The 24,455-nt window shown below is 40.7% G+C and overlaps 1 protein-coding gene across 1 annotated transcript in view; it reads left to right on the top strand.

Annotated features, from left to right (window-relative positions):
- LOC115131463 (trichorhinophalangeal syndrome I) overlaps positions 1-24,455 on the top strand; it is a 186,877-nt gene that overhangs the window by 58,986 nt on the left and 103,436 nt on the right. The window contains 1 exon segment of the mRNA XM_029663208.2: positions 20,835-21,507. Coding sequence (XP_029519068.2) covers positions 20,835-21,507 — 673 coding nt within the window.

The following is a 24,455-nucleotide window of genomic DNA, read 5'->3' as shown; positions in this document are numbered from 1 at the left end:
CAGAGGGGGAACATTCTCCCTATTTTCTTAAGGAACAATGAAGTGTAATATTAAGGAGCACAGACCACACATGTTACATTCTCAGTCAGCCTTTAGGGCTTACAGCATCGTTACCCTGCACAGCACAGGTATGGAAGACTTCCACTGTAACATGTTTTACCCCCAGCCTATCCAGCTCAGATCCCCCAGTTCAGTTCAGTTCCCCCCAGCCTCTCCAAACCTTCCATAACAAAGCCATCCCCAACAGAGACATTGCCCACAAAATGAGGTGGAAACTGAGCTGCAGTTCCTAACCTCCTGCCAAATGTATGACCATACTAGAGACACATATTTCCTTCAGATTACACAAACCCACAAAGAATTCAAAAACAAATCCAATTTTGATAAACTCCCATATCTATTGGGTGAAACACCACAATGTAAATACAACCTATAGTTATGTTTATTTACTTTCCCTTTTGTTCTTTTACTATTTGTGCATGATTGCAACACTGTATTAAGACATAATATGACATTTGAAATATCTATTTCACTTGCTTTGGCAATGTAAACAAATGTTTCCCATGCCAATAAAGCCCCTTAAATTGAAATAAAATTTAGAGAGTGGAGGAGAAAGAGAGTAGGAGAGAGATAGGGGATAGAGAGAGTATAGAGAGAGAGAGAGAGAGAGGGTATATATATATATATATATATATATATATATATATATATATAGATAGATAGATAGATAGATAGATAGATAGATAGATAGATAGATAGATAGATAGATAGATAGATGGGATAGATAGATGGGATAGAAAGAGAGAGAGGGAGGGGGTAGAGAGAGAGAGGGGGTAGAGAGAGAGATAAATATATATAGAAAGAGAATGGATATAGAGAGAGAGAATGGGGAGAGAGAGAGGGTATATATATATATATAGAGAGAGGGGGATGGAGAGACAGAGAATGGATAGAGAGACAGAGGGGATAGAGAGAGAGAGAGGGTATATATATATATATATATATATATAGAGAGAGGATAGAGAGATAGGGAGAGAGAGAGAGAGGGTATATATATATATATATATATATATATATATAGAGAGAGAGAGAGAGGATAGAGCGAGAGGGAGAGAGAGAGAGAGAGGGTATATATATATATATATATATAAAAGAGAGAGAGGATAGAGAGAGAGGAAGAAAGAGAGAGAGAGAGAGGGTATATATATATAGAGAGAGAGGGTATATTTATGTAGAGAGAGAGAGGGGATAGAGAGAGAGAGAGAGAGAGAGAGAGAGAGAGAGGGTATATATATAGAGAGAGAGAATGGATAGAGAGAGAGAGAGGGGATAGAGAGAGAGAGAGGGTATATATATATAGAGAGAGAGAGGGCGGGAGAGAGAGAGAGAGGGGAGAAAAAGAGACTTGCCAAGACGCCATCTTGCTCCGTCCTAAATCATCCACTAGTGTATGGCTGCAGCTAACCTTGTACAGACAGATACATTTGGCTGGATGTGTGTGTGTGTGTGTGTGTGTGTGTGTGTGTGTGTGTGTGTGTGTGTGTGTGTGTGTGTGTGTGTGTGTGTGTGTGCGTGCGTGCGTGTGTAGATGCATGTGTGTGTGTGCACCGCATTTATTTGTGTGTGGTGGTGGGGATTCTTGAAAGTGTGTTCACATCAACATCTACTTGTTTTCAAATCAATTGCAATTTCCTGAAATATCCTCGGGAAGAGTGGGATAAGGTGAGTCAAAGGGGTAAGTTGAGCCACCCTTGTTTCTTGGAAGCCATACACAAAATTAATAATTTGACCAAATATTTAGGAAGAGGCCATAATTTCGTGGAGTCTGTGAAGGAAGAAACCATTAAAAAGAGGTAAGCACGCAGCCGGCCGCGACCGGGAGGTCCATGGGGCGACGCACAATTGGCCTAGCATCGTCCGGGTTTGGGAGGGTTTGGCCGGCAGGGATATCCTTGTCTCATCGTGCACCAGCGACTCCTGTAGCGGGTCGGGTGCAGTGCACACCAACCAGGTCGCCAGGTGTAAGGTGTTTCCTCTGACACATTGGTGCGGCTGGCTTCCGGGTTGGATGCGCGCTGTGTTAAGAAGCAGTGCAGCTTGGTTGGGTTGTGTATCGGAGGACACATGGCTTTCGACCTTCGTCTCTCCCGAGTCCGTACGGGAGTTGTAGCGATGAGATAAGATAGTAACTACTAACAATTGGATACCACGAAATTGGGGAGAAAAGGGGGTACAAATAAAAAAGAGGTAAGCAAGTTAGGTCCACAAAACTGATTTTCACAGAGCCAAATTAATGTATTGTTTTAGAGGTTTTATGATGCTTGTATCATAGATTGTTCTATACATCAGTTGGGTTCTCTATAAGTTTCAATATGAGGTCCTAAACCTAGCATGAAAGTGCATCCTTTTAATTGTGTGGGCTAATATAGTCAAAATGTTTGCCCTTTGGTAAGTTGAGCCAATGGCGAATTAAGCAAATGTAAGAATTTTCTTCCCAGGCGTTATGCAAGGCATTATCACTGGGATAGGGGGTAACACCAGGGCCTGGCCTATGTTAAAAGTGTTAAAAAAGTATTAAGTGTTTGTAAGGTGTTACGCCTGTATTAAAAGATGCTTAAAAGACAGAAAGTGATTTTGAATGTTTGGGAAATAAAGATGGACATGGTTTTAAAAGGTAGTGGTCATATTTCATTCATTGCAGACATACAGTTGAAGTCGGAAGTTTACATACACTTAGGTTGGAGTCATTAAAAGTCATTTTTCAACCACTCCACACATTTCTTGTTAACAAACTATAGTTTTGGCAAGTTGGTTAGGACATCTACTTTGTGCATGACACAAGTAATTTTTCCAACAATTGTTTACAGATTATTTCACTTATAATTCACTGTGTCACAATTCCAGTGGGTCTGAGGTTTACATACACTAAGTTGACTGTGCCTTTAAACAGCTTGGAAAATTCCAGAAAATGATGTCATGGCTTTAAAAGCTTCTGATAGGCTAATTGGCATCATTTGAGTCAATTGGAGGTGTACCTGTGGAGGTATTTCAAGGCCTACCTTCAAACTTAGTGCCTCTTTGCTTGACATCATGGGAAAATCAAGAGAAATTTGCCAAGACCTCAGAAAAAACATTGTAGACCTCCACAAGTCTGGTTCATCCTTGGGGGCAATGTCCAAACGCCTGAAGGTACCACATTCATCTGTACAAACAATAATACGCAGGTATAAACACCATGGGACCACACAGCCATCATACCGCTCAGGAAGGAGACGCGCTCTGTCTCATAGAGATGAACGTACTTTGGTGCGAAAAGTGCAAATCAATCCCAGAACAACAGCAAAGGACCTTGTGAATATGTTGGAGGAAACAGGTGCAAAAGCATCTAAATCCACAGTAAAACGCGTCCTATATCGACATAACCTGAAGGCCGCTCAGCAAAGAAGAAGCCACTGCTCCAAAATCGGCATAAAAAAGCCAGACTACGGTTTGCAACTGCACATGGGGACAAAGATCGTACCTTTCTGAGAAATGTCCTGTGGTCTGAGGAAACAAAAATGTAACTGTTCGGCCATAATGACCATCGTTATGTTTGGAGGAAAAAGGGGGAGGATTGCAAGCCAAAGAATACCATCCCAACCGTGAAGCATGGGGGTGGCAGCATCATGTTGTGGGGTTGCTTTGCTGCAGGAGGGATTGCGGGACTTCACAAAATAGATGGCATCATGAGGCAGGAAAATTATGTGGATATATTGAAGCAAAATCTCAAGACATCAGTCAGGAAGTTAAATCTTGGTGACAAATGGGTCTTCCAAATGGACAATGACCCCAAGCATTCTTCCAAAGTTGTGGCAAAATGGCTTAAGGACAACAAAGTCAAGGTATTGGAGTGGCCATCACAAAGCCCTGACCTCAATCCTATAGAAAATTTGTGGTTAGAACTGAAAAAGTGTGTGCGAGCAAGGAGGCCTACAAACCATACTCAGTTACACCAGCTCTGTCAGGAGGAATGGGCCAAAATTGACCCAACTTATTGTGGGAAGCTTGTGGAAGGCTACCCGAAACGTTTGACCCAAGTTAAACAATTTAAAGGCAATACTACCAAATACTAATTGTGTGTATGGAAACTTTTGACCCACTGGGAATGTGATGAAAGAAAGAAAATCTGAAATATTTCCTTCTCGCTACTATTATTCTGACATTTCACATTCTTAAAATAAAGTGGTGACCCTAACTGACCTAAGACAGGGATTTTTTTACTAGGATTAAATGTCAAGAATTGTGAAAAACTGAGTTAAAATGTATTTGGCTATGGTGTATCTTGAAATGTATTTAGATATCTTTGTTAGAAAGAATATTATTTTGCCCTTGACAGAGTGATGCTGAATGTAAAAAAATTGCTCAACTTACCCCTCTCTCCCCAAATCTGCTTATTCAATTTATAGATATCATTGTTCTTCTCATGGCTTAAACAATTACTCAAAGGTTAAAATCATTTTTAAACCACAAAGGGACAAGACGAACAATGCATTTAAATGACTGTTAGACAGTTAGTTTTGTAAATGGGAAGGAACTTATGTTAACTTTTCCTTAATTTAATTAAATAAATTAAATTGCATTGCCTTTTCATCAATCTACCGTGGAAACAAATAAACACTTTTCACAGCTTTGTGTAAAAATAATTGCTAATACTTAAACTATTTATATGGCAGTAATTGAGCCATAAATGTCGGTATTCTATTTGAAGACACACCTCAATTAAACCACCTCATTATTCCCAGTTCTGTAATTTGTTAAATTTGAGTGGGTACAAGGTCATGAATAAAGCAAAAATCATTAAAAAACGATTTATTCCCAAGTATGAATTTACATATTTCAATATACTGTAAAATGTCTGCATTTTAGCTGATAATGTGGTGCTTATTTGAAACTTTAAAGAATATTTTGTTGAACAGCATTACAGTTTTGTAAAACAAAATGTAAACTTGTATGTATCAGTGGTGTCTTAGTCTGACCCTAATCCAATCAATAAACAACATCAATCCATATGCATTTTAGCAGAAACAATATCTGGCAAATGATAGTCTACTGTAATTCTATTTTACAGCCTGCGAACATCCTGACAAGAGCCCGTTACACCACATCCCTGGGCTAGCCAATGATCAAATTTCGGTTTTGGGTCGACAGAAATATTTGTGTTTGCTGTCAGTGAGGTCGGCAGAGGAGAGGATAGCGATTTATGTTGGACTCGGGCTGTCCTTTATGTGTGTGAGCTGTTGCTGCCTTCAGTAGTGAGGGAGAAAAAAGAGAATGTAAGAAAAGTAGGAGCGGGAGAGAGATAAATAGAGAGAGGGAGAAGGAGCTGTTTGTCTTCTCATTTTAAAGCGTAATGATAAGTGAAAGTGTCTGCGGCTGGAAGGACTGGCCGTGGAGGAGGCTCTGTCTCTATCGCTCACCATAACTCCCCTGTAATAAAACCACGCAAAACAATCAGTGTGTCTCAGGTTGCACACTTGTCCGTTTATTCTCATGAAGCTGTAATTGAATTTGTATGTAATGTTGTTTGTTTTCTGGTCTTGTAGGAAAATAGTTGTTGAAGAAAACCGCGCTACGCTAGCCCAGAGGATAGGTGCGATGTGAGTGATGAAACGTATGCTGGTCTCTGTGTGTGTGTGTGTGTGGGCATTGAGCGTGCGTGCATGTGTCTATCTCTCTGTGTCTTATTTTGTGTATGTGTGTGAGAGTACATGCTATTATACTGTAGATTTTCCGCACTATCGCAAGTATGCTTGTGGCCCTGTGTGTGTGACAGGGCTCTACAGTGCAAACATTTTACTTGCATATACGCCTAAATATTTTGCTGTGCGACCTGGAATTTTTATTTAGGAGCACCTATAAAAATGAAGGATTCTAGCGCTATTACATCAAACATTTTATGTGGTGCTCCTAAATTTCTTTGTATGCGCCTACATTTTTCCACTTAGGCTCACACGTGCTCCTTATAAAAAAGTTCCGCGTAGAGCCTTGTGTGAGTGAGTATGTGTGTGCATGTGTCTGGGGAGTTGAGAGCGTATTATGGGATGCGCTGCTGCGTTGAAAAATCACAGATGTTCAGGACATTCATTAGAGGCATAGCTGGCCTCTTGGCCTGGTGCAGCGGTCCTTTGAGATGTAAACAGTACAGATAATCAGAGAAGCCTGCCTGCAGAGACTACACACATTCGCAAACACACACACACACCTATGTGTGCTGGATTCCAAGGACTTTGATCTTGTTCCTCTGCCCCTGTGTCTGACTTTAAGCGAACTCATTGACACACTGCATGCTGGGAAAACAGGCTCTTCTTGATGATGAAAGCCTGTCTCTCCTCACTTCTTCCTGGTTTGTAGTTGGGGCATGAGCAAGAGGGCGTCGGAACGTTTAGTACAGTCTAGAGCTACAGCGTATTTTCCAGGTTCTCTAGGGTCTGAATAGGTGTGTAGGCTGAGTGTGTGAGTGATGAAACGAATGCTGGCGTGTGTGTGCGTGCGTGCATGCATGTGTGTGATTGTGTGTGTGTTTCTTTTTGTCTCATTGTGTGTATGTGAGAGTACATGCTGATATAGATTTTCCTCACTATTGCAAGTGTGCTTGTGGCCCCGTGTTTCAAGTTGTAAATGCTTACTTCCAGGTTCCTTCACGACAATGCTACAACATTAAGAAATAATAAAATATAAGAATACGAACATAAAGTAAATGTCTCAGTAGAATGTAATACACATTTTAGCATACGTCTAATACAGGAAGGCACAATTTATAGTCCAGGTGGGAATAGGGGGGCAAATGTATTTGGCAATAATAGTAAGAGACTGGTAGCATCAGTTGTGATGTGTGTGTAGCATGAATGTATACTGTATGTGTGTGTGTGTATTGTGTGTGTGGATGAGTGTGTGTGTACTAAGTGTTGTCACAATACCATCATTTTGACTTCGATACCGAAGTCTAGTTCCATGATACTCGATACCATTACGGTATTTGATACCACAACGATAGCTAAACAAAACAAGAAGGTAAATTAGCCAGTCACAGAATGGTACTTGATCTAGACAAATAAACGCAGCTACTGCTCTGTTCCATCGTTAGGCATCTTTGAGTTCAATATCATTACATTTTACAATGTTTATGTAAATTATTTTGCATTAATTTAATCGATTATACAACCAATTTGACTTTGTTTTTACCAATCTACCTACAAGAAAACATTTAGTTGAATGGTAAATCTATATTGATAAACTGGGTAAATCAAGATGTAGCCTAGTTCTATTCACAATACAGGTGAATTAGTATTATTCAGTAGGAGTGTGTGCATGCAGTGAGTTATTGAGCTTGTTTTAGCTGATATCATGGGGCTACGGATTACAAAAAATCCCTTCCATTTAGGACTTATTTTATTGTCAACTGCTAGGAGAACATGTTATTTTATTGTACTGATCAACCCCATTTGCATAGAATAAGTCATCTCTTATTTTATAAAAGTGTGCAATGTCTCTTTAAGAAAGTAATGATGTTGCCTCCTGAAATTATGTTGCCGCCCTTAACCACTGCGCCACCCAGGAGGCAACATCATTACTTTCTTAAAGAGACATTGCACACTTTTATAAAATAAGAGATTACTTATTATATGCAAATGGGGTTGATCAGTACAATAAAATAACATGTTCTGTGCCACCAGAGATTCTGGGTTCGCGCCCAGGCTCTGGCGTAACCGGCCGCGACCGGGAGGTCCGCGGGCGATGCACAATTGGCATGGCGTCGTCCAGGTTAGGGAGGGTTTGGCCGGTAGGGATATCCTTGTCTCATCGCGCACCAGCAACTCCTGTGGCGGGCCGGGTGCAGTGCACGTTAACCAAGGTTGCCAGGTGCACGGTGTTTCCTCTGACACATTGGTGCGGCTGGCTTCCGGGTTGGATGCGCGCTGTGTTAAGAAGCAGTGACAAGAGACAAGATAGTAGCTACTAACAATTGGATACCACGAAATTGGGGAGAAAAAGGGGGTAAAATTAAAATAAAATAAAAAAGTAATTATGTCATTCACTATGCAGAATGTGGCTGTGGAATCTGACATTGTGGCTATTCATGGGTTGCATGTTTCGTCACAATATTGTTTTTAATGCTTGTTTTGGATTGATGAACATTCTACTCAATGCATCATCAGTGAGTGCTGATGAAGATTTCAAATGTACTCTAGACATTACAGTGGCTTGGAAATACAATGACATTCAAGAGGAGGCAAATAATTAGTAGCAAAACTTTTGTCATAATTTTGGTGTCACCAGATTGCCTTTGGATGCAGTATAATGTTAGCTAGCTAGTTAAGATTGAGGGGAGGCCACTGGATATTAGCTAGCTAACGTTAGCATATTTTTGACGAACTTTGCTAGCTAATGCCATCTGTCTAGAGTACATTTGACAACATGATAATGCTGGCAAAATTGTTTTCTACTAAATATTTGACTACTTTAGCAATGTCATCGTATTTCGAGGCACTATAGTTTAATTTAGACTAAACAGTAGTTAGACACCTTCCAGAATGACTGGGCTTCATCACCACTTTAGGGCACCAGTATGATGCGGGGTGGCCTGAGAACATTCGTAACAATGAGAAAGTTTGTAACAATGGCATGATGCGACCAAGTGACGAAGGTGCAACCTATGAATGGTGCTAGTGGAAACCAGATGGAAGGCGAGAGAGACGAAGAAGTGAATTACTTTTTGGTGGCTAGGGATGTTTTTGGTCACAATCAGCTCTGAAATCAGCATTTTTGCGTGATGGTTTGCACATTATCACAAACAAAGTACTATTGTAGTGAATTCAGCTGTAAGCTAGCAAGGAAAGTTAGCCTACAATTAAAGCTGGAAGCTACCGGTTTCATCTTGCATTGTGAAAGTTTTATAACCTGTACGGACATTGTTTTGCGAAAAGCAATGAACAGTTTCAACATTTCTACATGCCGTGTTGCATTATTCAAGTTTGTTAACATCTGTGCAGCATGAGTGGGGACTGGGGAGCTATCAATGCAGCCCAGACAGCCCTAGCAATGAATGACTAAGTGGAGCAGGCACCCTGCTCTTCGCACTATAAAGGGGCTGCGCTGATGCAGACTTGATCCTCTCAATCACGTGAAACACACTTGACAGAAGTACCGCATGTAAAAAAAAATCTAGTACTGAACCGTTTTTTGGGGGGAGGGGGGGTTTGTTGAAAAAGTAACAAAGTTTGGGTATTCCGTGCAACACTAGTGTGTGCTAAGGTGTGGAGCGTCAGTACAGGTGGCCAGTCCAGTTCAAGTGTTCATCAGTCTGATGGCTTGTAGATAGAAACTGTCTCTGAGCCTGTTGGTATCAGACCTCATGTTCTGTTATCGTCTGCCCTACGGTAATGGAGTGAGCGACTCGGAGCTAAGGTGTGTGGGTGCTTGACGATGCTGCGGGCCTTCCTCAGGCACTGTTTTGAGGGTGAATATGTTTGTGGGGAGTTGAGAGCGTATTATGGGATGCGCTGCTGCGTTGAAAAATCACAGATGTTCAGGACATTCTTTAGAGGCATAGCTGGCCTCTTGGCCTGGTGCAGCTGTCCTTTGAGATGTAAACAGTACAGATAATCAGAGAAGCCTGCCTGCAGACTACACACTCACACACACACACACACAATATGCACACACACACACACACACACACACACACACACACCCCCCACACACACACACACGCACAATATATGCACACACACACCTATGCGTACTGAAATTCCAAAGGCTTTGATCTTGTTCCTTCTGCCCCTGAGTCTCTAAGCGAACACACTTCCCGCACTGCATGCTGGGGAAAACAGGTTCTTCTCGATGATGAAAGCCTGTCTCTCCTCACTTATTCCTGATTCATAGTTAGGGCACCTTATTCTTTAGGTTCTGCTACAGGGCTTGACTGGGAAAAAGCTGATTGCTGGGTTAACTGATTTCACCTGTCAGTTCAACCGAACCTGATGGCTTCCCCTTTGCTGTTACAGGTGTAAAACCTGGTTTAAGGCAGGGATTCACATCTCTTCTACAGCTGGTGCAAATCCAAATCGAAGGACTCTATGGTGTAGTCAGTGTAAAACAGGTGAAAGACCATTATGGTGTAATTGGTGTAAAAACCAGGTGGAACCCCTCTTTGGTGAAATCAGTGTAAAACCAGGTAGAAGGCCTCTATGGTTTATTCAGTGTAAAACCAGGTAGAAGACCTCTATGGTGTAATCAGTGTAAAACCAGGTAGAAGACCTCTATGATTTAATCAGTGTAAAACCAGGTAGAATTCATCTATGGTGTAATCGGTGTAAAACCAGGTAGAAGACCTCTATGGTGTAATCAGTGTAAAACCAGGTAGAAGACCATCTCTGGTGTAATCGGTGTAAAACCAGGTAGAAGACCTCTATGGTGTAATCGGTGTAAAACCAGGTAGAAGACCATCTCTGGTGTAATCGGTGTAAAACCAGGTAGAAGACCTCTATGGTGTAATCGGTGTAAAACCAGGTAGAAGACCATCTCTGGTGTAATCGGTGTAAAACCAGGTAGAAGACCATCTCTGGTGTAATCGGTGTAAAACCAGGTAGAAGACATCATCTATGGTGTAATCGGTGTAAAACCAGGTAGAAGACCTCTATGGTGTAATCGGTGTAAAACCAGGTAGAAGACCTCTATGGTGTAATCGGTGTAAAACCAGGTAGAAGACCTCTATGGTGTAATCGGTGTAAAACCAGGTAGAAGACCTCTATGGTGTAATCGGTGTAAAACCAGGTAGAAGACCTCTATGGTGTAATCGGTGTAAAACCAGGTAGAAGACCTCTATGGTGTAATCGGTGTAAAACCAGGTAGAAGACCTCTATGGTGTAATCGGTGTAAAACCAGGTAGAAGACCTCTATGGTGTAATCGGTGTAAAACCAGGTAGAAGACCTCTATGGTGTAATCGGTGTAAAACCAGGTAGAAGACCTCTATGGTGTAATCGGTGTAAAACCAGGTAGAAGACCTCTATGGTGTAATCGGTGTAAAACCAGGTAGAAGACCTCTATGGTGTAATCGGTGTAAAACCAGGTAGAAGGCAGGACCTCTCGTGGCTCGAAGCCATAATGCTGACTGACAGAGTCTAGAGGGAGGGAGAGAGACGCCGAGGTTGCTGCTCCTTTGTTCAGCATCTGTGAAGAGTTTAGCCAGATGACTCTGTAGAGAAGTTAGGCTCACACACTCATGGAGGCATGCATGCACACAGTTACTAACATATACACAGTCACAGAGTCACACGTACGCACGCACCGCACATGCACACAGTAGGCACTCACGCATTCATACACACATGCACACACGCACACACACACACACACTAGTGTTGCACGGTATACCTAAGCTTCGGTACTTTTTCGATACTTAAACATGGAAAAACGGTTGAGTACTAGAATTGATATTTTCGGTGTTTCTGTCAAATATATACGGATTGAGCGGATGGAGTCTGTCTACTAATTTATTTGAAACTTCTCAAGGGGGCAGTAGTAAGCTAGCCAGGGTTTTGACAAGCAAGTGAGAGGAGAGAGAAAATCCCGACAGCATGGCTTATTTGAATGAATGCATCATTCCTCCACGCCTGCAGCTTTTTGACCAAACTGTCTCCAGAAGGGAACTATGGGAAAACGTTGCTTACAGAGCAGATGATGAGGGCCAGCCCACCGAAACAACTATGCAAAAGGTGTTACAAAGCAGTGCAGTGCAAGGGAGGTTTAGTTGCAAAACAACATAAAAAAAATGTTACAAACTCTTTCACACATGACATTTGCATTGTAACGTTATTCTACTTGCAACTAAATTTGAATTATTTTTGAGTGACATTGACATTAACATATACTCAGTATGACTTTCATTTGAGCATTATAATTGTTGTATGTGTATGTTGTTGTATGTGTCGAACTGCTTTGCTTTATCTTGGCCAGGTCGCAGTTGTAAATGAGAACTTGTTCTCAACTAGCCTACCTGGTTAAATAAAGGCGAAAAAAAAAATATGATTACAACCCAAAAGTAATGTGAAATGCCCTCATAACTTGGCTATGACAGCGATATATTTAGACTATGTCACGTTTGTCTGGGCTGGGCTTGATAGCAGTAGCCACTAGCCAGCCAGCAGCCCTGGGTGGAGCATTGCACCCTGGGAGTTTAAATGCACTTTGGGAATTGTAGTATGCTGTGTAAAATCCTTTGTACTTCTATGGTGTGTAGACTATTACAAAAAGCTCCAGAAGCTTCAGGAATTATCTTCAAAGTTTTTTAAACATTTAGAAACCAAACTATTTATTTAATACATTAAATTATTTAGCTGTAATGATTAATGAATCATTGGTCCTATGTAATGTCATTTCACCCAAAATTATGGCCATAGATTATCAAATTATCCCTTGTATGTAGCAGATTACATTTTTAAACAGTTTAGATGTAATTGCACAATTATTTTGTATGCTGTGAGTCTCAGATATGGTTTTGCATAAGACAAATGTAATGTATAGGTTGTTTTCAATAAAGCTTCACAATAAGGTGTAGAACATTAGATTTGCATGCTGGGGGGGCAAAGAGTCCCACAGCTCCGCTAAAACCATTGACAAGTGTGTGCCATTTTCAAGAGATTGTTAAATACATTTTTACTATTTGGTTGTAATATCATCACCTCTTGAAGAGCGTAGTCAGACCTACAATTTTCAGATTATTCCATGCAAAACAATTACACACATTTAGCTCTATCATCAGAGTTATACAGCAAGTAACTGCAACAACTGATCATGTCATTTCAGATACGTAGGGTAGCCTCACGATATCTCTCAATATTAGCCACCATTAATTGGATATTTGAGTGATATATTTTTTTAAAAACTATACCTGACAAGTGTGAGTGGTTTGCTTCATTTCCCACCCTTTGTGGGCTTTGCTTGTCAAGCAGCTGATGGGCCCATGCATTTAGCTAAACATAGTGACCTAATGTAATTTTTTCTCAAACCATTTTTTTCACTAACCCATTTTTAAAATGGTTTTTAAGAGTGTTTAATTACGGTTACTGCTATTGGAGGACCGAAAAAAGCCGATACCGATTAATCGGATGATTTAATAAATAAATAAATGGTAATAATGACAATTACAACAATACTGAATGAACACTTATTTTAACTTCATATAATACATCAATAAAATCAATTTAGCCTCAAATATAATTGAAACATGTTCAATTTGGTTTAAATAATGCAAAAACAAAGTGTTGGAGAAGAAAGTAAAAGTGCAATATGTGCCATGTAAAAAAGCTCATGTTTAAGTTCCTTGCTCAGAACATGAGAACATATGAAAGCTGGTGGTTCCTTTTAACACGAGTCTTCAATATTCCCAGGTAAGACGTTTCAGGTTGTAGTTATTATATGAATTATAGGACCATTTCTCTCTCTACCATTTGTATTTCATATACCGTTGACTATTGGATGTTCTTATAGGCACTTTAGTATTGCCAGTGTAACAGTATAGCTTCCGTCCCTCTCCTCGCCTCTACCTGGGCTCGAACCAGGAACACATCGACAACAGCAACCCTCAAAGCAGCTTTACCTATCGCTCCACAAAAGCCGCGACCCTTGCAGAGCAAGGGGAACAACCACTCCAAGTCTCAGAGCGAGTGACGTTTGAAACGCTATTAGCGCGCACCCCGCTAACTAGCTAGCCATTTCACATCGGTTACACCAGCCTAATCTCGGGAGTTGATGGTCCTGAAGTCATAAACAACTGTTGGCAAATGCACAAAAGTGCTGTTTGAATGAATGCTTACGAGCCTGCTGGTGCCTACCATCGCTCAGTCAGACTTCTCTATCAAATCATAGACTTAGTTATAACATGATAACACACAGAAATACGAGCCGTAGGTCATTAATATGGTCGAATCCGGAAACTATCATCTTGAAAACAAGACGTTTATTCTTTCAGTGATGTACGGAACCGTTCTGTATTTTATCAAACGGGTGGCATCCATAAGTCTTAAATATTCCTGTTACATTGCACAACCTTCAATGTTATGTCATAATCACGTAAAATTCTGGCAAATTAGGCGGCCCAAACTGTTGCATGTACACTGACTCTGCGTGCAATGAATGCAAGAGAAGTGACACAATTTCACCTGGTTAATTATTGCCTGCTAACCTCGATTTTAGCAAAATATGCAGGTTTAAAAATATATACTTCTGTGTATTGATTTTAAGAAAGGCATTGATGTTTATGGTTAGGTACAGTCGTGTAACGATTGTGCTTTTTATTCCGCAAATGCGCTTTTGTTAAATCATCCCCCGTTTGGCAAAGTTGGCTGTCTTTGTTAGGAGGAAATAGTCTTCACAGAGTTAGCAGGCAATATTAACTAAATATGCAGGTTTAAAAATATATACTTGTTTATTGATTTTAAGAAAGGCATTGATGTTTATGGTTAGGTACACATTGGAGCAAGACAGTCCTTTTTCGCGAGTACGCACCGCATCGATTATATGCAACGCAGGACACGCTAGATAATCAGACATAATCAGACATTTGCTCAATAGGTGATGATATGAAAAGCAACTAGATATAGCATTTATTTAACAATCCCTTGAAAATGGCATGTTGTTGTCAATAGTTTTAGTGAAGCTGGCGGTCTCCTTGCCCCACAGCAGCCAAATTGAACGTACTGTGGCGCTTGATTGAAAACAACCGATTATTTTGTCATTTAAAATGGTGTTTTATTTTTGAACAAAATTGACTATAGAATAGAATAATAGTGTATTTATTTAAGTTGTTCTACCAGTTATCAAAATATTTTTCAATATTTAAAAAAATTAAGCCCCGTGGTTATTCTGGGACTTAACTAATACACTTTCTTTCTCTCTTTTTTGCCGTGGTATCATTTCTGTATCAAGTATCATGATGCTAAACCTGGTATCGGCATTGAAGTCAGAATTCTGGTATCGTGACACACACAGACACACACATACGTTTTTTCATCAGAAATGATGGCTTATGGGTACCTTCATGTGTGTGTAAAACCTTAGTGTTCTCATACTTTTTATTTATAGATTTTAGATGTGTATGAATTGTTCTTTTAATTTTTTTTTTTTTTACTAAATGCTGTATATCCATTGTTTAACTGGAATGGAATGTTCGTGTCCTGTATATTTGACTGTGATATGTGGTTGTTTCACCTAGCTATCTTAAAATTAATGCAAAGGTAGGTCGATCTAGATAAGAACATCTGCTAAATGACAAAAATGTAAGCATTTTACAAACAGATCTCATATTACCTTATTGAATTATTCATCATATAAATAAATTATATATATATATACACAGTACTTGTCAAACGTTTGGACACGGCTACTCATTCAAGGGTTTTTCTTTATTTTTACTATTTTCTACATTGTATAATAATAGTGAAGACATAAAAACTATTAAATAACACATATGGAATCATGCAGTAATCAAAAAAGTGTTAAACAAATCAAAATATATTTTATATTGGAGATCCTTCAAAGTCGCCACCCTTTGCCTTGATGACAACTTTGCACACTCTTGGCATTCTCTCAACCAGCTTCATGAGGTAGTAAACTGTCATGCATTTCAATTAACAGGTTTGCCTTGTTAGAAGTTCATTTGTGGAATTTCTTTCCTTCTTAATGTGTTTGAGCCAATCAGATGTGTTGTGACAAGGTAGGGGTGGTATACAGAAGATAGCCCTATTTGGTAAAATACTAAGTCCATATTATGGCAAGAACAGCTCAAATAAGTAAAGGGAAATTACAGTTGATCATTACTTTTAGACATGATGGTAAGTCAAGCCGGAAAATTTCAAGAACTTTGAAAGTTTCTTCAAGTGCTTTTTTGTTTACTACATGATTCCATATGTGTTATTTCATAGTTTTGATGTCTTCAGTATTATTCTACAATGTAGAAAATAGTAAAAATAAAGAAAGACTGGTACTGTATATTGATGACACAAATGCATAATTTGTAAAAAAATTAATGTTAAAAAAACCATTTAGTTATTTGTGACATGTGACTGTGTAAAACCTAGCAGTACTACTTATTTTTCTGAAAGTACGGCAGGTATATAGCATTTTGCCCATAGAAATTATAATTTGTGTCTCAGAAACCATCAAGTGATAGATTTAAAAAAAAATACATGTATGTCATTGAACAACCAAATTTCCTGATTACATAGTGAAAAAACACCATTCTCTTTCATAATTTCTTTAAACAATAAAAACTAATTTACCAACATTTCAGAAAATGGTGCCTCCTGAAAGAATTCAGACCTCTTGACCTTTTCCAAATTTTGTTACGTTATATAGAGGCACATGACAGCCTGCTTGGAGTTTTCTAAAATGCCCCTAAATACTCTTTGACCATGAGAAACATGATTCTCTGGTCTGATGAAACCAAGATAGAACTCTTTTGCCAAGTGTCTGGATGAAATTTGGCACCATCCCTACGGAGAAGCATGGAGGTGGCAGCATCATGCTGTGGGGATGTTTTTCAATGGCACGGACTGGGAGACTAGTCAGGATCAAGGCAAAGATGAACGGAGCAAACTACCGAGAGATCCTTGTTGAAAACCTGCTCCAGAGTGCTCAGGACCTCAGACTGTGGGCGAAGGTTCACCGTGCAACAGGAAAACAACTCTAAGCACACAGCCAAGACAATGCAGGAGTGGCTTCAGGACAAGTCTCTGAATGTCTTTGAGTGGTCCAGCCAGAGCCCGGACTTGAACCCTAAAAACTCTGGAGAGACCTGAAAATAGCTGTGCAGCAACGCTCCCCATCTAACCTGACAGAGCTTGAGAGTATCTACAGAAAATAATGGGTGAAACTCCCCAAATACAGGTGTGCCAAGCTTGTAGGGTCATTCCCAAGAAGACTCAAGGCTGTAATCGCTGCCAAATTTGCTTCAACAAAGTACTGAGTAAAGGGTCTGAATACTTACAGTTGAAGTCGGAAGTTTACATACACCTTAGCCAAATACATTTAAACTCACCTTTTCACAATTCCTGACATTTAATCCTCGTAAATATTCCCTGTGTTAGGTCAGTTAGGATTACCACTTTATTTTAGGAATGTGAAATGTCAGAATAATAGTAGAGAGAATGATTTATTTCATATTTTATTTAAACAAATTCCCAGTGGGTCAGAAGTTTACATACACTCAATTAATATTTGGGACGGCAGATGGCCTAGTGGTTAGCGCGTTGGACTCGTAACTGAAATGTTGCAAGATCGAATCCCCTAGCGTTCTGCCCCTGAACAAAGCAGTTAACCCATTGTTCCTAGGCCGTCATTGAAAATAAGAATTTGTTCTTAACTGACTTGCCAAGTTAAATAAAGGGGGAAAAAATACAAAATTTGGTAGCATTGCCTTTAAATTGTTTAACTTGGGTCAAACGTTTCGGTTAGCCTTCATCAAGCTTCCCAAAAAGTACAATCTTTGTCCCCATGTGCAGTTGCATATTGTAGTCTGGCTTTTTTATGCCTATTTTGGAGCAGTGGCATATTCTTTGCTGAGCGGCCTTCAGGTTATGTCAATATAGGACTCGTTTTACTGTGGATATAGATACTTTTGTACCGGTTTCCTCCAGCATTTTCACAAGGTCCTTTGCTGCTGTTCTGGGATAGATTTGCACTTTTCGCACCAAAGTACGTTTATCTCTATGAGACAGAATGCGTCTCCTTCCTGAGGGGTGTGATGTCTGCGTGGTCCCATGGTGTTTATACTAATGTACTATTGTTTGTACAGATCAATGTGGTACCTTCAGGTGTTTGGAAATTGCTCCCAAGGATGAACCAGACTTGTGGAGGTCTACCATTTTTTTCCTGAGGTCTTGGCTGATTTCTCTTGATTTTCCCATGATGTCAAGCAAAGAGGCACTGAGTTTGAAGGTAGGTCTTGAAATATATCCACAGGTACACCCCCAATTGACTCAATTTATGTCAATTAGCCTATCAGAAGCTTCTAAAGCCATGACATAATTTTCTGGAATTTTCCAAGTGGTTTAAAGGCACAGTCAACTTAGTATATGTAAACTTCTGACCCACTGGAATTGTGATGCAGTAATTTACAAGTGAAATAATCTAATAATAAGGCATTTGTGGAGTGGTTGAAAAACTAGTTTTAATGACTCCAACCGAAGTGTATGTAATCTAGCGACTTCAACTGTATGTAAATGTGATATTTAATTCTTTAATAAATTCGCAAACATTTCTAAAAATCTGTTTTTGCTTTGTCATTATGGGTATTGTGTGTAGATTGATGGGAGAAATAAACAATTTAATACATTTTAGAATAAGGCTGTAACAAAATGTGGAAAAAGTCAAGGGGTCTGAATACTTTCCAAATGCACTGTTTTGGAATGAAATTCAATTTGTGAGTGTTAAATCCTAGAATGCAACAATACAAATGCAATAACAATTACTTTTTGTTGTTGTTTTTATTTGTTTTGTTTGCCTTTCAGTTCAAGGTAGGTGGGAGGAAGAAATTCTAAATATTTTTTGCTTCATAATTAGATTAAACTTTTAGAAGAAAGGGTTCCAAAAGAGTTCTTCGGCTATCCCCATAGAAGAACCCTTTTTAGTTCCAGGTAGAACCCTTTTTGGAAAGGGTGGAACTCAAAAGGGTTCTACCTTAAACCAAAAAGTGTTCTTCAAAGGGTTATGTTATGGGGAAAGCCGAAGAACCCTTTTAGGTTCAAGATAGCACCTTTTTTGTAGAGTGTAGAGTTAAAGAGAAGCTGACAGGACGTTGCTTTTTTCAACAATGTAGTTAGTTATTCATAATGTAACTGCCCTTTGATCACTATGCCTTTTTTCAACAATGTAGTTAGTTATTCATAATGTAACTGCCCTTTGATCACTATGCCTTTTTTCAACAATGTAGTTAGTTATTCCTAATGTAACTGCCCTTTGATCACTATGCCTTTTTTCAACAATGTAGTTAGTTATTCCTAATGTAACTGCCCTTTGATCACTATGCCTTTTTTCAACAATGTAGTTAGTTATTCATAATGTAACTGCCCTTTGGTCACTATGCCTTTTTTCAACAATGCTAATGTAACTTTGATCACTATGCAACAATGTAGTTAGTTATTCCTAATGTAACTGCCCTTTGATCACTATGCCTTTTTTCAACAATGTAGTTAGTTATTCCTAATGTAACTGCCCTTTGATCACTATGCCTTTTTTCAACAATGTAGTTAGTTATTCATAATGTAACTGCCCTTTGATCACTATGCCTTTTTTCAACAATGTAGTTAGTTATTCATAATGTAACTGCCCTTTGATCACTATGCCTTTTTTCAACAATGTAGTTAGTTATTCCTAATGTAACTGCCCTTTGATCACTATGCCTTTTTCAACAATGTAGTTAGTTATTCTAATGTAACTGCCCTTTGGTCACTATTTTTTTCAACAATGTAGTTAGTTATTCATAATGTAACTTTTGATCACTATGCCTTTTTTCAACAATGTAGTTAGTTATTCATAATGTAACTGCCCTTTGATCACTATGCCTTTTTTCAACAATGTAGTTAGTTATTCCTAATGTAACTGCCCTTTGATCACTATGCCTTTTTTCAACAATGTAGTTAGTTATTCATAATGTAACTGCCCTTTGATCACTATGCCTTTTTTCAACAATGTAGTTAGTTATTCATAATGTAACTGCTCTTTGATCACTATGCCTTTTTTCAACAATGTAGTTAGTTATTCATAATGTAACTGCCCTTTGGTCACTATGCCTTTTTTCAACAATGTAGTTAGTTATTCCTAATGTAACTGCCCTTTGGTCACTATGCCTTTTTTATTCAACAATGTAACAATGTTAGTTATTCCTAATGTAACTGCCCTTTGATCACTATGCCTTTTTTCAACAATGTAGTTAGTTATTCATAATGTAACTGCCCTTTGATCACTATGCCTTTTTTCAACAATGTAGTTAGTTATTCATAATGTAACTGCCCTTTGGTCACTATGCCTTTTTTCAACAATGTAGTTAGTTATTCATAATGTAACTGCCCTTTGGTCACTATGCCTTTTTTCAACAATGTAGTTAGTTATTCATAATGTAACTGCCCTTTGGTCACTATGCCTTTTTTCAACAATGTAGTTAGTTATTCCTAATGTAACTGCCCTTTGATCACTATGCCTTTTGGAGACGTGCGTGCTTATAAGTCTGAAAAGTTGAGGCTATGGATGAATGGCCACACTCCTAGCACTCTTGTTGATGCTGGTAAAATAAACAGGAGTGGGCGTGGAAGTTGTGTTTATTTGGACATCCATGCATTGGACATCTCTGTGGAGACATGGCTACGTTAACAGGAAATGAAAGCATTTTGAACCTGCTGTGATGGTTCATTGTGGTTCTGAGCAAAACCCAACTGGTTCTTTAGCTGAAGTTTTCATGTGGTGTATCATAATTTTTGGTGAATTTGATACAGTATATGATGGTCGGAGGTTGGAGAATGCTTGTGAGATGAGCGCGAGATAGAGTTAGCCAGTGAGATTCATTCAATTGAAATTGATTGAACCCATAATGTTTTGATTAAAAAACATACACTCATGTTGACCAAGGTTGCGCTGGTATTCATTTCCTGATGATATTTCTCACTGCCTGTCGATGTATGCTTTCTCGTGGTCAAGACTGGCACACTATTCATCCTCTGATATTGTCTACCTCCCTCCATGTTTGTCCCTGTAGACTCTCCCTCCCTCCTTCATTAACCCTTCCATTGTCTTCCGCCTGTAGGAGAGTCCACGGCTGCTGCCGGTGCCGCCACTGCAGCTTTACGGCCTCTGACACCTCATCACTTCTGGATCACTTCAACACGGCCCACTGTCAGGATTCCTCCGCCTCCTCTCATCCCTCCGCTTCCTCCGCCACCACCAACGGCTGCTCCGCCACCACCCCCTCCACCCTCAGCATCAAGGAGGAGAGCAAGGGCGACCTCAAGCTCTACAGTCTGGTTCCCCCGGAGGGTCGCGCCGCTGAGGCAGGGCCAGGTGCCGAGGGAGGGGTGAAGAGTGAGGCCCTGGACGAGAAGGACACCCAGGGCCCCAAGGGATGGGTGGAGGCCAGAGAGGCCCAGGCCCAATCCCACGCAGCAGGCCTAGTATGGGTGCCTAAGGAGCGGGCCGGGGACATACTGAGGGGTAGTCCGGCCCAGTATCCCCAGGGCGCCCTGCATCTACTCAATGCTGTGGCCGCCTCTCAGGAGCAACAGCACCACCAGCAGAAGGGGGGGTCAGCGGTGCTCAGGGACTCCCCAGGCCTGGTGTTCAGCCTAGGGGGGGTCGACACCAAGGCCTTCCTGTCAGGACAGCCCCAGGGTGGTGCCGAGAAGCCCGGGCATCTGGTGCAGCAGTACTCCTCACCCACCGAAGGCAAGGCCGCCAAGGAGGAGTCCCAGTCGCTCCTAAGGGTAAGTAAACTCTCCACTCTCTCTCCTTCCTCACCCTCTCTCTTGTTTTTTGTTTTTTCACTCCACTACCCATCTCTGTTCATGAAAACAGCCTATTTTGGACTATTCTCCTGTGTTTTAATGGCCTACGTTCTGCTGCTGTGCTCTGCTGGAGGTCACTGCAGTGCAGAGAGAGAAAGAACCAAGGCGGAAGCCATTTTGAAGCCATCGTCCCTGAATGATGAATGGTGGTGCTCCGAGTTGTGCCACACCAGAGAGCCTCTGTTATGTTCTCATCCCTCACATCCTTCTCATCCTTAGAGTCTCGCTCTAGTCTCCCACCATGTTTATCAATCCCCCAAAGCTGATGTTTGTCTCCCCTGCTCGGCCTTAATGAGGTAAGACCAAGCCAGCAGAACAGCAGAATGAACCGCCTCTGGTTAGTTCTCCCTCTCTCTGAGCTCCGACCGGTCTAATTGAGATATTGTTTCCAGCCACCCTGAGACTTACAGACACGACAATGGCTATATCTCTCTCACACACACACACACACGCGCACACACGCGCGCACACACACACCCACCACACGCGCACGCACATTCACGCGCACACACACACACACACACACACACACACACACACACACACACAGCTAAAAACAATGGTTCAATGAAGAAGCGGAGAGAAAACAAATGTCTGGCTATTTGTCAATAGAGGCCTTCCTTTCTGTATGCAGCCGCTTTTAATTCAGAGATAAGAATCTCACATTAAGACTTGATTGACTCAGTGCGGTTTGTATTGAATCTGTCTCGCTGGTTCATTTGGCTTTGGAGTTAATGTTCTCACTCATTCTGGCACTCCCAACGGGTCTTTGGCTTTTTGGATCCGACATCGCCGTTTGATTCCCAGGCTGTCAATCATGCCTTTCAGCGGACATCAGCACATAGTGTACAAGTTAATAAATAACATATATCAACACAGCGGCCATCTTGAAGGCCTCTTCACAATGATTTGGAGACTTGACAGCAGAGAAAACTTTGAGTCATCAGCCCGCACCTCACACACTCTCAGAGAGAAGAGATCACACTGATTACAAAGATTAGCAGCAGTATCTGGCATGTGTGTGTGTATGTGTGTGTGTATAAGTGTGTGTATGTGTGTGTGTATGTGTGTGTGCGTGTTCTGTGTTTATACTGTACAGTGCAGTGGAGACTTCAGCAGCGGGATATTTGCCACAAAATGCCTGCAGGCCCCATTCAGTCATGCTTAGTGAGTTTCATAAATATCTACAAAACTGGGTTTAAAGTCAGAGATAAGACTGGCGGTGCAGACTATTTTTGGGGCTTGTCTGTAGTTATAAAGGTGTGGAGAGACATGGCGTGGCAGGAACAGACTGCCTTAGAATTCACCATTAGAAGAAGACAATTGCCTCACAAAGAGGCCTTTAATGTAATTCTTCCGAAGCCTTCACCACTACTGCCATCTGACATTGAAATAAAATTGGTCTCCAATCGAAATATCTTCTCTCCAAGGTCAGGCAATTGTATATATTTCAGTGTGGATTCAACGGCTTCATGACATGTTCTGCATATGTTATGTCTAGGGTTTACTTTGAACTGAAGCAGGGCTGGACTTAACAGAGGGAGGTGGGAGGTGGTGGCGGGTTATCCCACAAAGCTCTGACATCATCTCTTGCTCCCATCTGCTGTGCTTCACCCACGTTTCATTCAACCCCTTTGACACAGAACATTGAGAAACTGTCAGCTGCCCACGGGGACAGCAGCACTTCCTACGAGCTCTCCATCCAAACTCCATCATTGTCTTATGTAACACATTCGTTTAAAAAAAACCTAAAAGCTGATTTTGTCTCTCAACATTAGAACTGGGCTGTGTGGATTTGAATAATGTGCTTTTGTACGTTATTCAGTCTCTCTTAGTCTATCTCCGTTGTCTTTGGCATTTCTCTTTTTCTTCGTTCTCTTTGTGGACAGTTCTGGGTTGGGGAGACATTGGCAGCCCTGGCTGTGTTGGCAGACGCCAGGCTAGGGCGTGGCACGGCTGAGCAGCGCGGTTAAGTCATTATCCAAGGCGTGTCAACGCAGTGTGTGAAAGGATTGGGGCGGGGGCGGAGATTAGACCATAGTCTTCAGGAAATGTTGAATCAGAATGTTTTGGGACAGCTCAGGGCTTAATGGGTCTCAGAAGTGCTCTGAGGTTTTTAGTGTCGATCGTCACAATGTTTTTTCAGTTACCATGACTTAGCTTATGAGTCATCACCTAGAATTATAACATGGGGCAAAGCAAAGGGAGGTGTTCTTAAAGCAAAAATAACCTGAGAAACCAGGTTTGTACTTAGCCTCACACAGTTTAGTACTTCACTTTCTCAAATCCCACTCATATTCTCAGGTTTAAATCTGTGACATGGGTTTGTATTTGTATTTTTGTTTATTATGGATCCCCAAAGCAGCAGCTACTCTTCCTGGGGTCCAGCAAAATTAAGGCAGTTTATACAGTTTACAAAACATTACAATACATTCACAGATCTCACAACATACTGTGTGCCCTCAGGCCCTTACTCCACCGCTACCACATCTCTACAGTACTAAATTAATGTGTATGTATAGTGCGTATGTTATCGTGTGTGTGTGTGTATGCATGTGTCTGTGCCAATGTTTGTGTTGCTTCACAGTCCCTGCTGTTCCATAAGGTGTTTTTGTATCTGTTTTTTAAATCAAATTTTACTGATTGTGTCAGGTACTTGATGTGGAATAGAGTTCCATGTAGTCATTGCTGTATGTACTACTCTGTGCCTCCCGTAGTCTGTTCTGAACTTGGGGACTGTGAAGAGACCTCTTGTGGCATGTATTGTGGGGTATGCATGAGTGTCCGATCTGTGTGCCAGTAGTTTAGACAGACAGCTCGGTGCATTCAACATGTCAATACCTCTCATAAATAAAAGTAGTGATAAA

Source organism: Oncorhynchus nerka, linkage group LG7, assembly GCF_034236695.1.
Source record: "Oncorhynchus nerka isolate Pitt River linkage group LG7, Oner_Uvic_2.0, whole genome shotgun sequence".
NCBI classification, from domain to species: domain Eukaryota; kingdom Metazoa; phylum Chordata; class Actinopteri; order Salmoniformes; family Salmonidae; genus Oncorhynchus; species Oncorhynchus nerka.
Note: the sequence above shows the minus strand (reverse complement) of the source record. Positions and strands in the feature narration are given on the sequence as shown.